Source organism: Cataglyphis hispanica, chromosome 2, assembly GCF_021464435.1.
Source record: "Cataglyphis hispanica isolate Lineage 1 chromosome 2, ULB_Chis1_1.0, whole genome shotgun sequence".
Taxonomy (NCBI): Eukaryota; Metazoa; Arthropoda; class Insecta; order Hymenoptera; family Formicidae; genus Cataglyphis; species Cataglyphis hispanica.
In genome coordinates this window covers 1,572,307-1,597,025 of record NC_065955.1, presented here as the reverse complement: position 1 = coordinate 1,597,025, position 24,719 = coordinate 1,572,307, and the positions used below count along the sequence as shown (strand labels likewise).

At 34.5% G+C, this 24,719-nt stretch overlaps 2 protein-coding genes across 2 annotated transcripts in view; one reads left to right on the top strand and one right to left on the bottom strand.

The window, feature by feature from the left end:
• The window catches only part of LOC126857347 (uncharacterized), a 116,051-nt gene that overhangs the window by 65,432 nt on the left and 25,900 nt on the right, over nt 1-24,719 (top strand). The window lies entirely within an intron of this gene.
• Nucleotides 16,840-19,499, bottom strand: LOC126857272 (forkhead box protein fkh-2-like). Its single transcript, XM_050606524.1, has one exon. It carries the CDS (start codon nt 19,095-19,097, stop codon nt 17,862-17,864), a length of 1,236 nt encoding a protein of 411 aa, XP_050462481.1. The 5' UTR covers nt 19,098-19,499; the 3' UTR covers nt 16,840-17,861.

Below are 24,719 nucleotides of genomic sequence, written 5' to 3'. Positions count from 1 at the left end.
TGTGTACTTTAAATCGCAAAGAGTACCTAGGGCGATTTCGAAAGTGGAGATATCGATATGCGGTTCCCTGCATCTCTGCGGGGTCATTGATACCCAATGATCCGTTCACGATCGACTCATTGTCGAAAAACAGTCTGCGCCAATTTTCTCACAGTCTCTTACCTTCATGTGTAACCTCCAAAATCCGCTGGATTGCAAACGTTTAATGAATCACATTCATGCATTTTTCATGAGCTATTTTTGATGGTCGAATTTCCAACAATTCTCCATAAATGAGGTTTACATCTCGTTGCACAATTAAATTTCCGTAAAAAACTGCCAAAATAAATAATTATCAGTAAATCATTATCGATAAAAAATTTAATTCCTTTTTTACATTATTTCTCTTGTAATTAGATAGTTGAAATATTTCACATCGGTTCTGATAAATGAGATTCTCTTTGGTCAATCGGCACTTATAATATAAGATAGAAAGCCACATCAAGATTTGAGAAAGTATGTGTGTTGCTTTTATGATCGCTAGAAAAATACCGTGTGACATCTTTCGATCCAGTTAAACACCACGGTCATTATCGGTACCCTAATTGAATTAAATCGAGCTAATAAATGTTAGTGGACATCGGTTCTTTGATCCTCCGATGATGCTTTGATCCTCACGCCAATTTACACTGGTTAATGGAGCTTCTACTTTACTTACTAATTCGAGAAAAAAACATGGCATATTTCTTGTAAATTTGTTGCTTTTATGTGAGAACAAAATAATCGTACATTATACGAGGTTGAAAAGAATGCTGTATAAAGGAAATACAGTAGAATTGAAATAAAAATTGTGAGAAAAGTTTCTTGAAATGTTAGTCGCTTTTAATATCTTAACACATAGAATAACATTTATGTGAAATTGTGAAATACGAAGCTGCAAATTGTTATAATTTTTTCTAAAATTGAACTTACAGAAATTAGAATTTATAGACTTATTTCAAGAATCATTGGGAAATGGAACAGTGGATCGTTCACATCGCACCGTGTGCGTTCTCATTTCTACCTTGAAGAAGCTCGCGTTCTCCGTCGTCTCGAGCGATCGCGGAATCGATTCGGTAAGAGTAGGTAGGAATAAAGGAACGATTATAGAAGCTGCCCGGGTATAAGGATGAGGGAGTCGATTTACCAACGCATTCGGAATCGGTCGTGCAAGACATTTCCCGCGGAGCCAAGTCAGCAGGATGCCAGAGTCGCGCAACAAGTGGCACCCAGGGCCAAGGGTTCCTTTCATTCTGAACGAATCGCTCAATCCGAAACACCCTGTCGCAATTATTCTTCGCGTTTGCACACGCTTTGGATAAGCGGCCGCGAAAACGGAAAGACCAAATCAAACAGATCATGTTATTCTCGGCAAGTTTCTCGAATATGACCACGTAAATTCATCTGTTAAGTAAAACTTTTCTTTTAATTAATGTTAATATTTATACATGATTAATAAAGTTTTCGATCGTATAATTGACATAAGAAAGAAATCTATACTAAAGAGTATTCCAAAATTTTTAAGCGTTTTTATTTATTTTAAATCGTTTATCCGCCAATAAAACTCGAGAAACTATCGAGACAATATTTTTGAGATTAATCATATAATTAATCAAATTAAATTAATCATAAAATAATAAAAAATATTATATATACAAATATTTATATCTTTGAAGAGTTTATAATTTCAGTTTGATTTCTTCAAATTATTTTCTCCTCTTTGCGGGAGTTAAAAAGATATAAAAGAATATAGAAAAAAATATTTCTTTTCAATTTTTGAATTTGCATATTAGGACATCGTAAATTTGCCGAATAAATTTACCGGTAATTGAACGTATATTTTTGCATATTTATTTTATTCATTGAAAAATAAAATCCATGATAATACATTACATTAATTTTTAAACCCAATACATAATCGTCTCAGGTTTTCTTGTAGAAACCCCGTCTGACTAATTGCGCGCATTCTTGCGGTCGCATTATCGCGTTACGAGCAAGCGTACGCGCGCCAAGAAGCAGAGAGGAGCTACGGCGGCAAATTAATATATCCGCTTTTTAATCCCAATGTAGAGGTTAATTCCACCCGAGGGAGACGAGAAAATGAGATAACGTGGGGGCCACGCGACAGGAAGACGGTCTCTTGCCCTCCCTGAAAGATCAGGTCCCTCTCTTCTCGTTAGTCCTCCTTTTCAGTCTTCCTCCTCTAACTGTACTCCTTCTTCGGAGCTCCTCTGTGCTTCACCTCTCAAGGCATGACGATAATCACGTAATAACACGAGCGATTAATCAATTAAAAACGACGAAAGTCACGAGTCCCCTCCGAATCCCGTGGCGCACATTATTACGAAGCAACGTTGGCGTGTCCTCGGTGGTCCACATTTCCAAGATTTTACGACGATGATGGGGCTTAAATTGCGTTTAAGTGGGTGGTGCACTAGATTTATTCCGAACAAATGTGTATTTCCATTATTTTCAACAGCTGGTGCAACGATAAGGTTTTTGTCGGTGTGAAATTCAGCCCTACTTCGGATCTACTGATCTGATTTTTATATTTAAAGATTTTATATAGATTATTATATATATATATATATATATATATATATATATATATATATATACAAGTCTATTTTAAACGAAAAGATTATTTTGTTTAAGAAAATCTGTAAATTTTATTACCTAAATAAATTGCATTGATTGACTTATTAGTAATTGCTTATTGGGCAATCATTATGTTTGAGATAAAGCTCACTTTTCTCTTTAATAGAAAAAAATTATATAATACAAATTCCATATATAATACAGATGTTCCTGCCGTTTAAATTTCGCATAAAAAAGGAAAAATTCTATTTATCATAAATGACATGTTGCATATGTTATACAAAATGAAAATTAGTAAAAAACACAGAAATTGTATTTATAAAGATATAATAGTATATATATATATATATATATATATATATATATATATATATATATATTGTATTATATTATCGTATCACAAAGTCTTAAATATTTTTACTGACGCTAGGAGGATTAATTACAGGAGAGCAGGAATGTAGAGAGAAACTCTGTCATTTCCGAGCTGTCGGCCCGAATCCCTTTAACCAACGAATTCTCCACGCTCTTGAATCCTTCCCTCAGTCATCGCAGACTCACTCTGGCCGGGAAGATCGCCGCATCTTCTGTCTTTGGCTAGAACTCGTACCACAAAGCGAGAGGGAGGTACGTCGGTAGAAAAAAAGATATCGTCCGCGAACATCGGAGCACGCGCGGGTAAAACATTATAATCTCCTCCTTCTCTCCTTCTCCTTCTCTAAAGCCATAAGAGATCAGGACGCCGAGAAGAAAAGGGGCGGAGGGGGACGAGGCGAGATGGGCAGCGGGGGGATTTATTTTATGGCGTGTAATCCCCCGTGTCGAGGTGCGAAAGGGCTGTAACTCTTTTGTTGGCACCACGGGGTGTCCGCGCTTCCAAAGCAACCGCTAACTAATTCCTCCTGTGAATGCTCGGTCCTTATACCTTTAAGCACCTTCCTCACACCCCACGCTTCGTTCACTCGTCCAGCGACGCGATCGCGTACGTGTCCGCGAACATGAACGATGTACGCGTGTGCCTGAACGAATCGATTCGCGGGAAAATTGCTGTCCGTATCAAAAGTTGTCGTTCTGTTGAAAATGAAAACGATTGAGTGATTCGGTGTTTATGCGAATAGGGAACAGAAAGAAAATAATCCCTCGAATATCGAAAAATTACTGACACTCTAGCATAAAAAATATTAAATTGAAAGCCAAGTGAATTATACGGAGAAAGAAAAATGTGTAAGAAATGTGTTGCTTTTTTGTAAAAGATATAATCATCAAAGGTGGAAGTATATATATTTCAATATTTATAAATTATTTCAATTATTAAAATGTCTTTTAAACGAGTTTCATATCTAATATATGCTTAGGGTCACATTCCGATAATAAAAAAGTGCAATAAAGTATAATATATTGACCTACTAAACCATCACATTACATTATCCTATTATCTTATCATCATTCTCTCACTAAAAGTAAAGCTGCTATTGAATAATACAATTTCATTTCTTTTTATAGTACAACAGTTAGTTATAGAGATCCTAAATGTTTGAACAATCTATTTATATATACATACATGCTTATATATTCAGTTTTAATATATTATTATCTTTACTTAGATAAAATGTAATTGTAATTTTTTTTGCATTTTATAATATCTCGAGAATTTATGACAGATGGTTAAAGAAATTGAACTGCGTGAATTAATATTCATCATTTTTAATATATTTTTTAGTGTATTTTCGATATGCAAGATGCTGAAGCTTGTTCACTTGTTTTAAGTACATATACATAGTGTTCTATGCGATAACGTCCAGATTTAGTACGGTTAAATTCCCCGCTGAGCGAAGCAGCTCCTCGCGCGTGCAAAGAGCGTCTTCGATGTGTCTGCGTTTTAATGCATTAAACGAGCCACTTGCCCGCCCCATTCCTCCAGCGGTATGCGCGTATATACTCGCACGTGGACGCGCGTCGCCGCTGGTTGCCGACGACAGCTACGTTGCTGATGACGGTGGTCGTCGCGTGCGTCTCTTTCCCTATACGAGCTTCCTGCGTCTTGTGAGTGGGCGTCCCTCGCTATCGTTTCTGCGTACAAACAAAAGCGCGAAATGCGCGTTTGCCCCGCTTAAAATCCATCCGGTGAATTTATGACAGTCTTTGTTGTCATTCGGTTATTACAAGCATCGAATTTAAATCGGATTAAACTGCTGAGAAGGAGAAAGTAACGGTTGCCGAATTATTCAATGATAATAAGAAAAAATTAACAATAAATATAGATATCAAAACAAGAGATTTTTCTTTAAAATTCTTAAAATTCACAATTACTATAATTATGTATGTATAAAATGCAAAAATTCTTATTTCGTAATGAATAAAAAAAATAAATAAAAATATGTATATATAAAAAGAAAAATTAGAGAAACAATAAGCTAGAAAGGCGCATTCTTGATTTGTAAAATGCTAAGTTCACGCTGATCCTTTTGTTAGGCCGTGAAAAAAAAAAAAAAAACAACAAATACTTTACGATTAATTCCGCGGTAATGCGGGTAATTTTCAGTCATCATGATTTGCGATGACGAGCACGCGGGGTCATCGAGTGTCGAGTGGCTGGGGAGCGCGCGCGCGGGGGCGCATCTTGTCGCATCGTACTCTGCGCGCATCCCGTACACGCAGAGTTATGCCAAAAGTAATCCGTCGAGACGAAATGTAAAGTCACCCTTCGAGCTACGCGGGTACCGTGACTAATCGATGAGTACGCAGCCGGTCGCGTATGGGTCGAATCGAATTCGAGCCGTGTGCTTGGTCCATGCACGCGTTTCCCACTCGCTTACGAATCGCGGCGTTTACAGTGCAGTGCGTTTATGATCATGTCTAATGCAATATAAAAATTCTTGTTTTTTTCTTAGATGCATAAAAAGATTTAGTTGCACGCGCGTTATTATATATACATATATATTTATTATTATTATTATATTATTAAACTATAATATTCTAAAATTGAATTATCTATTTACTATATTTATTCGCAATGCATATTGCAATTAATTTAATTTTATTAAATTTTATTTTAAAACAAAAAATTTAATTTGGGCTTTCAAATTACATTTTCGAATTTGCATTTTTTTCTCTCCTCGTAGAAATTTGATCAATTATAATCGCGCGTTTATTTTATTTTTTTTTTTATATCGACAGTGATAAGAAAACTTCCGTTCGTGCATTTTCGCGAAATGTCTTCGTGCAATTGAATCGGTCAATTCTAGGGAGAAAAACAGTGGCATCCGGCGCACGCCGCGAGGTTAAATAGACGACCTCGTATCCTGGGTCTTGCTTGGACCCGAAGTTTTATTGGCGGCCGCGGTCGTGGGTCAAACTCCTTGACTCGCGATCACGACCAGCTGCCCCCTAGACAACTTGACAATTATTGCTGTTGTTTTACGCACGATGTGTAGTACGTGCACACCCGGCAGTCTCATTCATATATTCTTTCTTTTATAAACTCTACGATTTCCGGAATGACACAATCCAACGTTATATTAATGAATGGCCGCGAGAGAAATCCCTTAAATTTATTTTATAATAAAATCTATTTTTATCTATTTTTAATTAATATAATAAAATCTATTTTTACAAACAGTATGGAGGAATTTTCTCTTTTAAGAAGCCTCTCTGATTATTATATAAAATTTAATTAGTCGTGATAAGAGATAATATTTTTGATATACATTATATTTGTATTTATATTACTTATACATATATTGATAATAATTACATATGAATTATCTATTTTATAAATTTATTGTTGTTACATATACATATATAATATTATTATAGCAATATTATTATTAAAAGTCTCACAATGGGCACAAGCATATTATATATATATATATATATATATATATATATATATATATATAAATCAGATAAATTACATATTTATTTATGATTTTTGAAATTTGATCGCAATGTACAGCGCGAATGCATCAAACTAATAATACTCGGAATTGCGCTTCCGTTTGCTCACTTATTCGCCTCGCAGTTAATACACAGAAATCGTGTTACTCATATTGCACCATTCACGAATACTGATGCAAGTTATTGCTTAAACGTGCCAAGGCTGTAACTCGTCTCTTTCATTATCGACTTTTTGCAAATTGTGTGCGAACTAAGCGAAGCTAATTATTTCACTGTGCAACTTCAATTTTCCATACATTTGTTTCGACACATCTTCTTTTGCAGTTACTTTCGTCCATCATCGATTGACTCGGAATGACCTCTCACACGCGACTATAGTACTACTTCTTCATGGTACACGCTGCGTTTGAACGAGAGACACTTTAACTGAACTGTTCCCCCACATATTACTGCAAATTTACACGGTAAGTGGACATTTGTTCACTTTATCGTCACTAAAATCATCGACAATCAAACACTGATTCTACGTGATATTTATGTGGCATAAATATTGCAAGGACAAGATGATTAATTTCTAAAAATTACGATGCGTATGCAAAAGGATTTTAAGCATTTTTTTTTGTATCAAAGTACTGCCTTCATTGCTACGTTATAATGAATCTATAAAAGGATCAGAGAGTTTTAAATAAAAAATGGTTTTGATCGCGTGCTACGTTAATACATTGCTGACTATCATTTACATATCCCATTGATTAAAGCACAGAATTATTAGTAGTTGGATTAGTTATCAACCAAATATTTGCACGAGTAATCAATAATTGACTAAAATTATGCGTGCTTCCGGACGGATACTTATAGCTAGTAATAGAAAGCTTATTATTTATTTCTACAATATCCTTAAATTTGTAGGGAACATATCGAATTAATTAGAGAGAATCTCAAGACAGAAAATTTGTAAAATATTTAAATACAGCAATCATTAATTTTTATTTTTCATCGATTATTCACCGCGTAACAAATAATTATGCTAAAATCTTTTTTATCCGCTGGTTGTCATATAAAAGTCAGATAAGTGAATGCGAACGAAGACACGAGGAGATATCATATTGGCAGGAGCGAGAAAAAAAATTATATGTGGTGGGTGGCACGCGCCCGATGCCGTAACTTTAATACAAATGCTTAACGGGCTTGGTGTAATGTGAGACACACCGGAAGGGACGTCAGCCGAGTGTCACTCAGTCATTCAGCCGGCTCCGCTCTCTCGTTTCGTGGCTAACTCCTCTCTTTCTCTTTTTCCCTCTCTATCTTTCTTTTTATCTATCTCTTTCTCGATAAAGTACTGCACGAGTATGAAGCGTGCATGCACTACGCACGCGTTCTTGTTGCACGAGAGAGGAAATCGAAATATATCAAAATTAGAAAAAAAGGACACGAAGCTTATCAGTAATATTAATTTATTCTCTTGCTTTCTCTCTCTCTCTCTCTCTCTCTCTCTCTCTCTCCTTAAATATATAAATAATTGTGATTATGATAAGATATTTGCATTAAAATTGAAAAGATATTTAATAAGATACTAATAAGATATAGAATTTATGTTTTCAGATTAATATTCTACTTAAACTAAATTTTTTAATAGGATATTATAAAAAATTTTGCTTGATAAAAACTAGTCGTGAAATATCTAAACTGAATTTTATTGTATGCATATACATATTCAGCATTTATATAAATGCACATGCAAGCTGAAATGTATGTATCTCTGGATTATGAGATGAGTGAGAAATTGATATTGAAACTTTATATAGAAAGAATGATGATATGTACTTGAAGATCACGCGAGAGTAGCAGATTCACTAGTTTAAATGGTCATTTGTATTGTTGGATACGAGGGGAAGGAAAGGACGAGAAGAAATGGTACAAAGATACGAGCCTTGATTGTACTTTAATTCGCTTTCTATCTCTCTCATTTCTCATCTCTCTATTCTGTCGACGAAACGAGTCGGCTGATGTTTAAGCAGGAAGTGCAGTCTGAGAGAATCAGTCTTGGCTTTCATTGGCGAGAAAATTTTTTATCGAGTCGTTGGTTACATTTAAATAGTCCGTATACTTTTAAAAAGAGTACACACATTCCCATGTCGAGGAGGCAAGATGCTGCGAATTCATTCCATTGTTAGTATGACAATGCTTTTTGTTTTATGCTAGAATTTCTGCTAGATATATTTAATCATTGATTTTGTGTTTAATTGTTGAATAAATTAATTGAATGCATTAATTTTTAATAGTTATATTTGTTGACATTAAAACAATAAAAATTACACGAATGAGGAAAAGTAGTATATCTATAAATGGAAAATCTAGGATAGAAATGGTATCGCCGATGTTTATGCCCTCACCGAGAAGAACGGAAGCCATTCGTTGGGCAAAGAACTCTAGGCTGATCTATTGCGCCAACCAATTAACTTTACCCGTTTGTCTTTGTAAGGTTTCTAAGATCCGCCAAACTTTGATTCGAATTGTTTGTCAACTCTGCACAGTAACAAGAGCATCCATCATCACCCTAGGATCAGGATCAATTGTTGATCGATAATGGATTTGGCCATTCTAATGTTATGTTCTTTGTTTTATAATATAATTTTGTAATTTTAAAATTATAAAAAAGTATATATAACACACAAACATATTCAATGTGATGTTTAAAAATTGTAAGCCATTAAAAAAAAAAGTTGTAGAATATTAATATAAAAAAAGAGATGATAATATGAAAATATTATTTAACACTAATGACAAACAAAATGCAAGAGGTATTTATATGAATTCGAGCTAAGTTTGAAAATAAATAAATTTACTTCTAGTCAAAGACTAGAGGAGCTAAGGCCTTAACACAAGTACCGTTTAAATCGCGCAGCAATTTCCTTTCGATCGCGATACGCGGACGTGGCGGCATGCAACATTTCTGCGGGAATTCCCAAGAAACAATTATTCGCCTAAACGAAGTTAATTGAAGCCATTCAAGATCATGGCGAGCGAGTCGGTGTCGGCTGGTGCGACGTACTAGAGGACGAGCGCCGGCCATAAACGGCGTTTCGTCGTAAACGAGCAGCCACCGCGTGCGCACGACTTGTAATAAAATTGAATGAAGCATGTGTACGATCGTAGCGTATATTTCTTTCCTCTAACGTGCTCGAATCGCGCCTTATTCAGCACGGTATATTGTATTTCTAGTAATTATCATCTTTTCCTCTGATTCTTAGTCAATGTTTTACTATTCGATAGATTTCATTTGATAATATTTCAAATTTTCTTGGCAAGAATTGGAAAAATTGAATAGAATTTCATGTTTAATTGCCACAAGTTAAAATTTGAAATAATTTTTATAATCAATTTTATCAACAATTTTTGTTATTAAAATTTGAAATAAAATGCATAAAATTTTCTCTCTTATAAGAATCAACTTTTGGAATTGTTTGGAAATTGCTTATAAAATTATGTTTTATAGATAGATTACGGAAACTATATATAAATTTTTAATCGCAAATTTATTCTTAACTTGCATATATATTTGCTCTTATTTAAAATTTAATATAGATACTTCTGTGAAGAATGCCGCTATGTTCACCGATTATATGACTCGATTTTATCTGAAAAATTTGTATAAATACTCGTTATTTTCTATCTTCTTTTGTTACAATTCTTTACTTACATTTATAAATATTTCTCCTTTTATTTATCACACGCGATAAATATTCGAGCGGCCATCGTTGATCGTTAATCCTCTCTCAATACATTTTTCATCTCTTTCTCTCCCACCGACGTTTCAATCCTACGCTCTCTCTCTCTCCGTCACCGTTTTTCTCTCGGTTGCTTCTCCATGTGACGCGTCTTGCTTGCATCTTCGTGTTGAGCGACCGCGACTGCTCATTCATTCATCCATTCGACGAGCCTTCATTCATTCATTCATTCGTTTAACACTTTTGTGCCACGCGGAGATACGGGTCTTCTGTCGCAGCGCTACGCGCTTGGGAACCTCCTTAACTGTTTTGTATAACATGATTAGTCTGGATGCGTATCTCGATTTCCTGCCAACGCCGACTAAGGATAGAAAGGCTTAACTTCTCTTTGTGATTTGCTTCTTGATATTAAAATATATACACAATCTTCGAATATAGACTAGATTAACAAAGCATTTCAAGTCTTTCTCCAAAAGATTCGTCTAACACTAGAGAAAATTACGAAACATTTGAATAATTGTGCTGCATCGATATATATTTACACTTTTACACACAACATCTCTGAGATGAACAAGTTTATAAAAAAATATTGGTCTAAAAATGTGTTATAATGCAACGATGACGAAGAAAGTGTGACAGTAAAGTCTAGAAGAGTGAACCGTCGCAGAAACAATTTACCTGCTGGTTTAGCTATTTTCAACAAGGTTGAATCAATATGCTGCTTTCGCAGGAATTATCTTACAATAGTCGGATATTTAAATAGTAATATATGCCTAGACATTGATTCATATTGTGACGTACCATCTTAAAATACAGTATGAAGACAGCAAGTTGTAATCGTAGTCGGTCGATATATAAGCATATATTTAAATTTTACATGGCATTATGTAGCGTCATGAGTGTGTGTATGTCATGTATATACAGTTAGTACAAATTGTTTTCTTTTGCTTTTATTCGAACGAAAAAATTTAATGTATACTACAACTGTATTATTTAATGAGATAAAAATTTAAATTGTCATCTCTCCCTGTTGCATTTCTTGTTTCATTCATTATTAAAATATCTTGGTTACATCAGTTTAAATGTAACTTATTTCTCAGCTTTGCAAGTTTTAATAATATTTTGCTCTAATAAAATTTCAATTAAAAATTCATTATCATTTTATTTAACTTCTTGTAAATATTATTTAAATATTCTTGTGTGTCACATTTCTTTTTTATACATCTACACGTCGAATCTTTTTATTCATTGAACCATTCATTAAATTATACATTTCATTGTGTTGTTCATCGAACGAAATGGATTGTGAACGCTTACGACGATTCGGTAAGCGACGCGTAGGTGTTTCCGCGAATAAAGAGCGAGCACGGTCGAAAGTGCGCAAAGTAGTTCAAGTCGAGAAGAGCCAATAGCGAGCGCGTAATCGTTGGAAATACGCGTGCGGAGGCGGTGAAATAGCATACACGCCGCATCTCCTTAACTCTCCTTCCGCGCTCAAATAAATTAAACGAGTCATCGCGCGCGCGCGCGCGACAAGTATAGGACGCGGTGTTACTTACATAGGTACGCTTAGGCCTTACGTCATTCGCGCGTGCCCGAGAGAAGAGGGCCACAACTCGGCTCTCTATCCTTGAATCTTACTCGAAATTAGCCGCAATCAAAGTGCCACGTCAACATCCCTTCTTCGCCTTCTGTGCAACGACGATGATGCTTCTTCTCATTGTCTTCGTTCGCAGTCAGGGAAATCGGCGCGACTTCCGTCGCGAATCATCAACTCGATGATGAATTCGGTGAGTCAGCGCGGATTGAGCGGAGAGAAGTTCCGTCACTGCTACGAAATCACGTTTAATCGATCGCGATTGTTTCACCAAGCAAGATAAAAAGGAAATCTTTCGATAAAGCCGCAGATAAATTCATTTCTCTCATCGCAATTAAATTATTTGTAAATTATTATGTAAAATATAACAAAGATTAAATTCTATTTTGATACGTGTGAATATATTTATTTTACGAATTAAAACTTGAACCACATCCAGTGTGATTTCATTTTACTGATATTCTATGTCGTGCGTTTAATCACGATTCATAAATGGAGCAATATCTCGAAGAAAAAACGCTCACTATATTTTTGAAATTTAAAAGTATTATAGAAGAAAAAAGATATATCCTCTAGACATAAAATATATTATTTTTTAATAAAACCAGAAATAAAATAGGCGATTTCAGTTGAATCAATATGAATGATAAGATTTTGCTCATCGTCATCCAATAATAATTTCAGAGGAATTACGACAGCGCCAATTGCATAATTAGATATTAATTAATACGCGTGCATAGCTACAGATATAAAAAAAAAAAGTATAAGAAAGCACTCTCGTAAATATATACGCAAATTGCAATTCGAATCCATGTGTAATCTTCCCCGTCGCGGGACGATAATCGTTGGGAAATCTTTGCGATATAACTGGCGTGCAACGACTGTGAAGCGTGTCTAGTAAAGACTACAGATCGACCACCATTTCGTTGGAAATGCATCCTCATAGGCTGGAAACTGGTCTCGCCCCCGGAATTCGTTTCTGCACGAGGGTGAGTCTTGTATATCGCAAGGAAACCAGTCTTCCCTCTCCTTGAACATCGACATCGGTGTCTGCTCCGAGCGACATATCTACCCCACCATGCTATAAAGCGATGAAAATAATATAACGCACCGCCACCAAAATCTATTGACACGTCACCCCACGTGCACGCACACGCACATGCGGCTTCCATTCACAGCTACACGTATGTGCGCGAGAGAAACGAGAGTCGCGACTGGTCGTCGAGATCGAGATGTTAGAGAACCCCTCTGTAAATAGGCAAGATGGCGATGTCAAAATAACCGTAAGTAAGCCATGAGGTGGTCCAGATTTTTGATTCGGCATACGATGAATTTTAAGAGTAACGAGAAATTATTTAAAAAAAAAAAAAATCTTTTTTCGTATATTTTTCATTACACTATTTTAAAGACACATAAAACGTTTGCTCCGAGAATCGAGATTTGTAAGAGACTTTTGTAAGAGAGAAATCTTTCTTATCCTTTTTTTATTAAAAGGTTTTCATTAAATAAAATTGATATTATTTAAAATTTTGATAATTTTGAGCTTTTTCCAGTACTTGAGAAAGAAAAAGAAAGAGAGAACAACAGAAAGTTTTTTTAAATAATGGTTTTTTTAAATAACACATCATCTACTTATTAATTCAATATTATTAATTACTTTATCATGCGCGTTTGCATTATTGATATAAAAAGCATAGGACAAGACGAAGAGTAATAATCTATGAATAACAAGAGCAATGTGTATGAGTTGACATTACAGAGTAACATTGTAGGTATAACATTATAACGATACACGAGCCACACAGATATTTAATACACACACATAGTTGGATTCAAATAGTGCCACGAGGGCATTGAAAGACCACGCGTCGACTAGTGCGGGTGCATTTGCGAATAACGCGCTGACGACATCGACAATAATGTAATAGCGCAAAGTAATTCAGCCTGTTACTGACTACTTACTAAAACGCTAGAAATACTTATAAACTTTACGCGCTTTGCACATGTAATATCATTTCACGGAGAACGCATTATACATAGAATGGCAAAATGAACGTCAATCTCATCTGAGATTTAAAAATTTAATAATTAATGACGCGGACTAATGCATTTATAGATACCTTATTATGCTTTTCTTTAGCAAAGAAACCTCTCTCTCTCTCTCTCTCTTTGATTGGTAAAATTACAAAAGTTTAAAGATTAATTAATTTTAGTTTTGATTTTATTTAATAAGATCTTTTTAAATAAAAAATAAAAATAAAATCAGTTTTTTATAAGAAGATTTATAAGAAAAAATTATAGTTTTTACCTATTTATTTATCTTGAAAATAAAATTAGAATAAAAATAAAATTAAAAAAATAATTAGAGAAAGAAGTGCAATCAATGCAATAAAAATACTAATGTAGTTAAATTTATAATAAATTAATCAGTGTCACTTGATTCATTATTGAATATATTTAAGAAAAGAAATATTTTTACTTGCGCAGGTAAAATTTAATATTATGAGAAATATATATATTTTGCATATTTTGTATTAAAAATATTTACAAGTTGAAGCAGTTTTAATCCCTTTTAGATTGCAAAAAATGTGAAAAACTTAAAATTATTCCCTTATGTATGATATGTCAATCTTTTCTTTTTATTTTAGTTCGGCAAAAAAATTGTTAAAAATATATATATGTTTCTTTTTATACGATCAAAGTATTTGATATAAAAATATTCCATAATAAAGATCAACATATAAACGAGAAATTGGTATTTTATCAAATACACTCTTGACAAATTAACATGTGCGCGTGCGCGTTCTCTACAGCTCTACATGATGCTATCGATCGCGTTCATCTATAATCTATCATATACACAATGTATAAAACTCTTTAAACGAACGTGTCGCGATACAAACGACATCATTGCTCTCTTGCATCGCGTTGAGACTAACACTTACAACGATGGTAAACAACACCTATTTCTCGACACGTAGAGAAGCAACAACACGCATGCCATAGACAACTTGCCACTTGTAGCAATTGACCACGCAAGTATTTACCGTCCCCTTCGGGCTACGTGACGCTATGCAATGTGATTTCGCCTTACTTGGGACATGTTGCGTTTGTTCATTTATTCTTTTATTTCTTCAATTGTAACTACTTGCAATTTGAGTCTCAATGTGCAACTATTCCTCGTGTCGCCTTGTGTATTGTAAACAAAATTGACATTATATGAAATCATCGATATGCAATGATTCCAGAATCAGATTCTCATCGATGATTTCGCAACAACTGTGACATGTATAAATCATACAAGTATTTATTAATACAATCTCGCGGGAGAAATCATATTTAAAAATAATTTCATGGTAAATATTTAATATAATGTAATCTATGTCACGCTTACTAAATGATAATGCAATTCACTAGTCGTTAATTTATTTGTACTTTCTTTGATAAAAAAAAAAAAAATTATCTAAATATTGTACGCATCAGAGATAATGCTTGTGTGTTTGTGATCGAGAAAATATGGGAATGAGAGGGTTAACAAGATTCGCGTACCAGACAAAACCGCCGCGTTAACCACTCAAAGGTATAAAGATGCTGAGCACGTCTGGCGGTGGGCAGGCCGCGCGGTCACAATCCCATCTGCCGATCCTAACCGGTCTCTTTACCTCTCTTATTCTCCTCGGCCCTTCGGACGTCTAAACTCCCGCTGGACAAGCGCGCGCCATTATCTTATTTACGCCTCATTGTCTCAATGTATCATACTAATATCGCGCTTGCCTCGGTACCGACCGACAACACGCTCCTGAATCGTGTGCACGTGAATGCGCCGCACATGTTACGACAAATGTTTATAAAAACTTTATCCCTTTTGTTTTAATTTTAATAAAACTTGCCGAGTTCAGCGAAACTGAGAAAGCGAACTGAGATGTAAATATTAATATGATATTTTAGTTCTACTGATATTGAAATTTAAGATCCAAAATTATCTATCAAAACTGTGTCAAATGTGACAAATCTATTTCTTCTTAATTTTTTTTATCATTTTTTTATTATAAATAGATATATAATAAGTTATAGTTTTTTAAATATATATTATATATAATATATATTTAAAACTAAAATAAAATAAAATAAAATTTTTAGGTGGGAGAGATATGTTTGTATTGTTTAATTGTACGTTCTTTTCTCTCTAAAAATCTTTCTATATACATAAATTCTATATATATTCGCTTTATATATTCGCTATATATATTGTCTTTGTATAAAAAAAATCGATTTTTTGTTTCCTTTTTTTATTGATATCTCAGAAAAAAATGTTAAGAGATGTAGAGTTTATGTTTGAGGATTTTGTCCTTTTATCCTTGTTAAGAACATAAAATGGTTGCAAAGTCAAAAACCAAGAAATATATCACGAAGAAGACCGAAATATGGTTTATGGTTATATTGTACCGCCGCAGTAAAGCAATTTTATGCAGCGAAAATCTTGCCCATTTAATTTCTAATTCTAAACGTTACGCTATTGTTCCTTCGTCTTCAAATCAGATCTTTATTCTATATTATGTTTTGACAGTCGGCGGGTTCTGCCTGTTAATTTTATGAGAGGTTGTAACAGATGTAAGGTCTCCTTAATTTCAAAAGGAAAAAGTTTTTTTCTTTTATTTTATTTGATCTTATTTAATTTTACGAAAAGAATAATATTAATATCAGGTGCAGATAATGAATATTAATAAAAAACAGTCATAGAAATTATATATAAAATATTTGGGAAATATTGATTAATGTGATATATATTTAAATATAAATTTAATTTTGAAATGCAATGAAAATGAAAAAAATAAAAAATCATGTGTAATAATATTATTATATATTGTATAATATATTATGATATATTTACTCGATAAAAGTTTTTTAAAAAGAAACATTTTTAAAAATTTTATATATAAATTACAATATATGTATATTGGCAATATATTTTTCCATGGAAATACACGTGAGGTAGATATTAACTGCAACAACAAAAAATTTTTAAAAAGATCTCCAACATTTATTTTGATGGCGTCATACATATATGTCTCTCGCACGCATTTATCTTTATCGCGACCAATTCTCTCTATATACATATATAATATTCATAATATCTTTAGCAACAATTTTCTATCTATGTACATACACACCTTGTAATAAGAAGCTATAAATGACTATTTATAAATTTGACTATATACAATTATCGATTAACCGTTACTGTACACAGATACAGTCCGTCAATGAGAGATCATAAATTCAAATTCTACCTAACTGATATAACTATTTACATTATTTTTTTGTTATATTATTATTTATTATCCTATATATATATAGAAAGGGAGTATTGTGACATTTGCAAATGTCATATTTTGTGTGATGAAGTTTCACCAACAATATCGTTTGCAAATGAAGATTGTGATACGCTGATGCGTATTTTCTATACTATATTTACAAGAAAAGAGAGAAAGAGAGAGCGATATCGTATATAGAGGCCGTGTTCCAAAATTTGTTAGTATTAAAAATTTACAATTCCAATACTAGCAGTGAATTTCGGAACACGGTCAGAGTATGTGAGATGGAGTATGTGTACAAATGTAGGAACGAGTAAAGTACAAATTGACCGCAATTAATTACATATTTGAGTATACAGTTACTGATTATATTCCTATCGAAAATACTGGAATTGTCAATAAAAATTTAACGTTATTACGTGTGTACGTGTGCTAGTTAATATCGGTCAATTTCTCTCGATGAATGGATTTTCCATGCTACATCTTGGCTGCTAAAAAAATCGCATTGTCAATAATATAAAAATAAATTAAAAAAGTTTCGATAAGAGAAATTTAGTCCAGCTAAATTTTGTCCCTGATTTTTTCTTTGGCTACATTTAAATTATTATAAAAATTTCAACCTGACGAACATAACGATAATTTTACATGCAAAGCGAAACCGTGCTGCATTTCCCGGGGGGATGATCGTTTCTGCAGAAACCTTGGAATTGCGATTCAGCTTTGTCGGCCGGTGAGGACCGTGATGGGCTTTAGAAGAAGCTGCGGCGGATTGTGAGGGAGCGGTCTCGGTTGGACGGAGTTACAAATAGTAACCGGCGGCGAATGCGGAGCCATCGGCTCCGGACTACTTCCGGGCGAAGCCGTGCTAGAAGCAGGCTGACTTAGAACTGGCGCTTGATTAAGATGATACCTAGGTTGTTGACTGAACATCGCCGCCTGATGCTGATGCGCCGCGATAGATCTTAAGGTGGTATAAAAGTCTTGATAAGAATGCCCTGGTGGCGGAATTCCGGACGCCGCTATGGCGGGGGGATAACCCGTAGGTGCTTGTAGTAGCCTTTCCACAGAGAAGGCACCGTGAGCCGCCGGAGGTGCCGCCGTCGCTGGAAGAGGCTGCGGTTTGCAGGGCAAGCCTGTAGCCGACGTGGTCGCTGCTCCAGGCAACAGACTCGCTGGATATCCAGCTGGGGTGGTGTAGGAACCGGTCACTGGGGGATATGCAACGGCGCGATGAAGACACGGTAAGGTGTAGAGCGACGCCGGCCATCCTGGTGGCGGATAAGGCGGATAAAGTCCACCGAGCACTACACTCCTCTTGAAGGCTGCCAGCCGAGACCTTGAAGCGGCCGTAGTCCTGCGTCGAAGTTTCCCCGTCGTACCTCCGATAAACACGTCCTCGGAACTTGGATCTAGCATCCAGTAGTTGCCCTTGCCCGGATCGTCGTAATGACGAGGCACCTTGACGAAACATTTGTTGAGCGATAAATTATGTCGAATGGAATTCTGCCAGCCCTGCTTGTTGTTCTCGTAGTAGGGAAAGTGACGCATTATGTACTCGTAGATGCCGTTCAAGGTAAGTCGCTTGTCGGGACTTTGCCGAATGGCCATCATGATCAATGCGTTGTAACTGTACGGTGGTTTCTCCGCCTTCTTCTTATCCTCCGGTTGCTCCTTCGAGTCTTTTTGGTTCGTCGGACTGACGGACGCTGCATTTGTAGAGCAATCCAAAGGCGGCGTTTCCATGCCATTACCGGTAACATCGAGATCGCTGTCGCTATCGTCAACGTGACCAGCATCGGAAGAGTCCGAATGGCTGACCGACGGCGCGGGCGTCCCGCCGCAAGCCTCAGGTAAGATGCTACGGATGCTGAAGTTGCTCTTGAGAGCAGCTCGTGGCGGCGGCGAAGCTGTCACGGTATGCTGCTCGTTTGAACTCTCCATATTCACCATACTTTAAATTGTACGTTGTTTTTCACCAGTAATTACACGACGTGTGTCGTATCCCACGCGCACTTCCAGCCTCGCTGCTGGTTACCGTAAATGTTCGAGCCTCGCATAGGATCACAGTGTCTTTAAGTCATGCACGAATGACTTAAACATTCACTCATGTTCTACATCCGATTACGATATCGAACATTTCGTCACCTCAATTTCAATTGCACAGCACACTGTACTTGTTTTTCTTATGCGTTAGGAATCTATTCGTTTCACGCTCGTACTTTACCGTTCTATAACGATGAATGAACTGAAACGTGCACTCGTAGCAGCGCGACCGTCTCCTTTCTGAACGTCTCCCCGCCACGACTACTATTTATACCCGGGGTTCGGATACGCCTACCAGTAACGGCACGACATGCCTCGAGGGGCTCGCTGACCAATCGTGGTGTTAGCGCACCAGCAACGAACGCACTGTGTCGCTGGACCCCACCACGGTGTTTGCGTCCAATGTTTGACAGCAAACAATGCAAGCGGTGCGGAGCCACGGTGAAGGCAGGGATTTGGAAGGTGGCAGCGAGACGCAAGCGGACCTAGGCAAGCGACCGCGCAATACAACCGTAGTGGGGAGCGCAGCCGCAACTAAACGTCTATCCCTGCGTGTGCAAACAATATCAACGCGCTACATTCAAGTCTTTACGCCCTCCTACGGGATTGGCACGTTCTTGCACGTCGTGTACGTCGCCGATCGTGACAGGATCGGCACGGGAGGAGAGATGAAAGCGCGTGCGCGTGCGCGCTCGCGCGCGCGCGCGCCTGTGTGTTTTTATCTTTCTTTACGCCGGGCGAAACCTTCAATTTTCATAGCGTGGCCGAATATGGGGATCTACTTGTTGTAGAACGTCGCTCGCACACCTGGTGCATATCGACTCGATGCACATTTGTCGACTAAAATGCGATAATAAAATTGCTGTAGAATTTGTACAAAATCAACACTATTCTCACAGATTTGTAAAAAGCATAAATTATTAAATTATTATTACAAATTAGTATTTTTCATTCTGTATTTTTCTCTTTCTCTAGCTCTCTCTTTGTTAATTGTTTTCTTATATTTGTGTGCTTTATAATTATTGCAAAAGGAATAAGAAATAAAAATGCATTGCAAATGTATTACATTATGAGAATAAATACATGCGATTACATATATAGAGAAGATATGTATAATATAATAATTGATATTATTATAAGGCAATTATTTTTTAATAAGCATCATCTAAAATTTGCAAAACAAAGTCTTATGATTGTAGCAAAATTGTACAATATCTCGTAAAAAGGTAGTTTCTTTTAAACTTAATGAGTTGCATAGCTTTTCAAAATAGAATGGATTCAGTAATCGTCAACAAGATAGCTTACGAATAAACTGATTAAATTGCCCATAAATACTATTTTAATCTAATTATATTTTAATAGAATTAACTCGCGAGAATAAGCAAAAAAGATTATATGATTTCACAGTTTCTTTGTATTTATTTGCAAATGCAGTTTTAGAATTTGACTGAATATAACAACTTTTCGAAGAAAAGTGTCAGCTGTTTTCAATGTTGCTACCATTATTATTATTATTGCTAGAATTTTGGCATTTTTTTAACGTAATTATTTTACAAACAAAATATAATGTAATATAAATACTTATCAAACATCTCCACATATTTAATTCTCGAGCAGTAAATCCTAAATTCTATTATTTTAAGAGATACTTGTTTTTTCAAAAACAAAATTATATAAGAAAACTTTTTTTTTTAAATAGCATAAAACGACGAAAAAAATACCTATGAAATATTTTGGTAATAAATTATATATGAAGAATTATTTCTCTTAATCATTTTTATGCATGTATGAGTTTGATGAATTTTATGTATTTGGAATTATACTAATCGATATGGTCTCAACGAATGTGAAACAGACAGAGATGCATGCAAATGAATAGAGCAAAAAGAGCACGTGACAAACGTGAACCTGAGAAAAGAAAGGAATGGAAAAGAAGGCTGCCGTAGATTTGCCGAGAGTGGATATCGGCAAAAAGTAAAAGACGTTCTTTGAACCGCGGATGACATCTTTATACGCGTTGTTCGGCCTCCCATCGTGAAAATGTCATCACCCCCCGGCGACGCGTAGATTTAGGTACATGCCCTTCGTGGTATTTTCACACTGTTAGCCATGATTTAGTGAGAGTTATGAATATCTCGCGAACTTAAGTTAATTTAAATGGTTAAATGACTTAATTTAAATGTTATGTGCAGGAATCATTTCAAAAATATTATTAAGACATTATGTTAAAGATGTAATAATAATAAATTGCATCATAATAACAGTTATTGCTAAAAATACAAAAAATTTATTTTAGATTAGTATGATACTTGTTTAGCAACCAATTTGAAAAATGTATTTTTTAGAATGTCTAAATCTCTATTGCTTTATTATTATATGAGCGTATGAGATTCAACATAATATGAAGTGGCATGATTTATTATGAGTTATTAATTCATTTTTTTCACATATTCCGATTTTTGTCGTATTTGTTCTCCAATTCTTTTCACCCCTGCTACCAATAATTTTAAATTTTATTTTTGTCAATATCTTTATTATCTCTCTTTCTTTTATCTGTACAATTTTTTTACAAAAATATTGATTTTTTTATCAATCATTATCGATTTCACTATTAATATACATATATATATATATATATAAAATATGGAATTATGAATAGAAATCTGTTTTGAATTCTGCCGTGAATTATAAACTATCTAAAAAAATCGACTTTAGAAAATTAAAATAAATAATACTTTTTAGAATATTTTTGAATGTAAATGATTTATTTTATGGTCGGTATTTAATGTCGGTGCGCTTTCGTAACACGACCACCAATGAAGTTAACGATGAGACAGTTTGGTATGAACGTGACGAATTGGAAAATTTCCAAGGCGCTTATTACGCCATAATCATGATATTCGACACACTCCTTTTGACACTGCAGGAGATCAAGCCATCTATTACCCTAGTCTTCTATATCGCATAGAAAAATCACTTTTCCGCTATGATGCAACAAAGCAGTCTACCTATTATTTTTCCTATTATCCCCTTGTCACACAGCTTTTTTTACGAAAAGAGATTGTAAAAGTGAATCGCAGGTACCAAAAATGAACTATTAAATGAACCTATTTGATCGCGTAAACGTCACCGCATCGAAATTTTATGCGCGGCAGAACCAACTTATGGATACATCGATGTTCTTGTTTAAGCAAACGAGATGTTTGGGGTAAAATGAGTTGTTACTGCTGCATAACGGTTAATTATTTTATAGAGTAGCTCGTTGATTGATGAATCGACGAGAAAATACTAATGACAGAGAAATGAAAAGTTGACATACCTTGATTTTTGATCGAATCCTGATTTTGATTCACCTCACTTGCGTCTATCGATTGAACATCTGAAAGCACCTGAAAAAGAATTGAATAAGAGATTTATTTCAACAAATTTTTTTGGAATTTATAAATATAATAATAATTAAAAACGTGTTTTTTAATTTTTATATGATATAAATATATATATAATTCTTCTAAAAAAATCCAAAAACACTTTTTTAAATATAATTTGTATAAATAATAAAATGCGATTTTGAATTTTCTGTTATTCTTATATCTTGTATTCGATTATGGAGAGAATTCATATACATATATTATTTTTTATATTAAGATTATTAAATATGGTAATAATTTAGAGCAATTTTCTAATAATTGTTTAAATTAACAATTATTTTAAAATTTTGAAAATAAGCATTTATTATATATTTTTTTTTGCGATTTTGCACTCTTTTGCAAGGTGATTATCGAAAAAACGTTCTTAATTTATAACATTGATTGTAATAGCTATTGTACATTTATATTTGACATTTGTCTTATAAAAATGATGACAATTCTTTCATGGCACATGAAACTTAGTTAAACTAAAACAAGTTAAACTAAAGTTTAATTTTGTCAAAATTAATTTATGAATCATGAAATTTCTAATTTCATGGTTCAATTATCTCGCAAAATAATTCTGACAGTTTTCGCAACTAAACGGATTTTGTCGGAAAAATCGTTTTTGAACTATCGAGACGTCGCCTGTAGAATCAAACTGTTACAATTCAACTGTGTACGTATATTTTGGAATATTTCTTAACCCTTTCTTTCTTCCCGTCAACGGAGTCACCCTTTCTTCAAGTTCCACATCAAATAACTAATCTTCTGCGGTCTTCGACTAAGGAAATTGCCGACGGAGATGATCTCCATGGTGATCGCATTAAACTCTCGGTAAGAAAAAAACGGAGGAAAGCAAAAGTTTTTCTACACCGACGAAAAAGTCAAAACGGTCGACTCAAAACTTTGAGCCCTTTCCCTTATCCCTCCCTGCCTCCAGTTACCCCCAAACCATCGGACTATCGGGACTTGTCGCGCAGTAATCCTTAATACGATTTGCCAAATATATAAAGGTTCAGCTGGACCGACATGTCAATCTACGTAGATCTGTCTAGGTTTCAATATTTTTGCAGTACTTTTACAATACTTGTGTTGCATGTACACAGTTTTGATAATCCTTGATAAAATGTTTCATTTTTTTTTTATTAAAAATTGCAAAATAAAACAATGTGATTTTTGAAACTGGAATATATTTATCTATATATATTAATATAATTTTTGATATATTTAGTGACATAATTTCAAAAATTTTCTAGATTATATATACATGTATTTATGTGTGCGCGTATATCATACATACACATATACATATAGAAAGAGAAGATGAGGAAAAAAAATTTTATTGTATAATAAAATTATAGAAAAATGTGTGAATATGGAATGTAGGAATAAAAAAATTTTTTGTTAGATAATTTAAAAGATGTTTTAAAAAATAATTGTTTATTTAAAATGGCCATCAAAATTTCTAGTATTAAAATTGCTTTACGCAGTACGCTAAGTATATCTGTCAACGCGGAGGTTTTCGAAAATTTTCCACACAATACGTCTGCAAATTCTTCTTCTCTCGGATTAGAATTTTTTTCCGTTTTTACATCTAATTGGATTACTTTCAAAATGATAATTATTAATACTATATAAAAATCATAATAGTGCGCACAAGCGTAGGGATAAATAGCATGCGGTTTGTTTGAGTCGGCAAACACGGGATGGCGTAAATTTTTGTCGTAATTAGAGCAAGTTTTTAGAGCGCCTACGTATATTTTTTCAACGCGAACTTAAGAACCGGTTATTTCAGAACATAGGCATGCTTGCATATATATGTGTAATAAACTCTTGAAATTGTTTTTAAATGTTATTTTTTCATTACAATTTTTATATAAAAAATGAATTTTATAAATAAAGTGCAAATTCCTTTTTTCAAACCGTAGTATAAATATGGAATTCTCCTTAAATCGTGGAAAATAAAATCCATAGGGTAAAATAAACTGGAATTATAGAAAAGAATTTACTTTCTATTTTTAACCGGAACTTGAATTTATATACAGGTTAAAACAGTATACCGCCATACTAGCAACGAGTCCGGTCTGTGGGCCACACTAGACACTTAGTCTTGATAAAG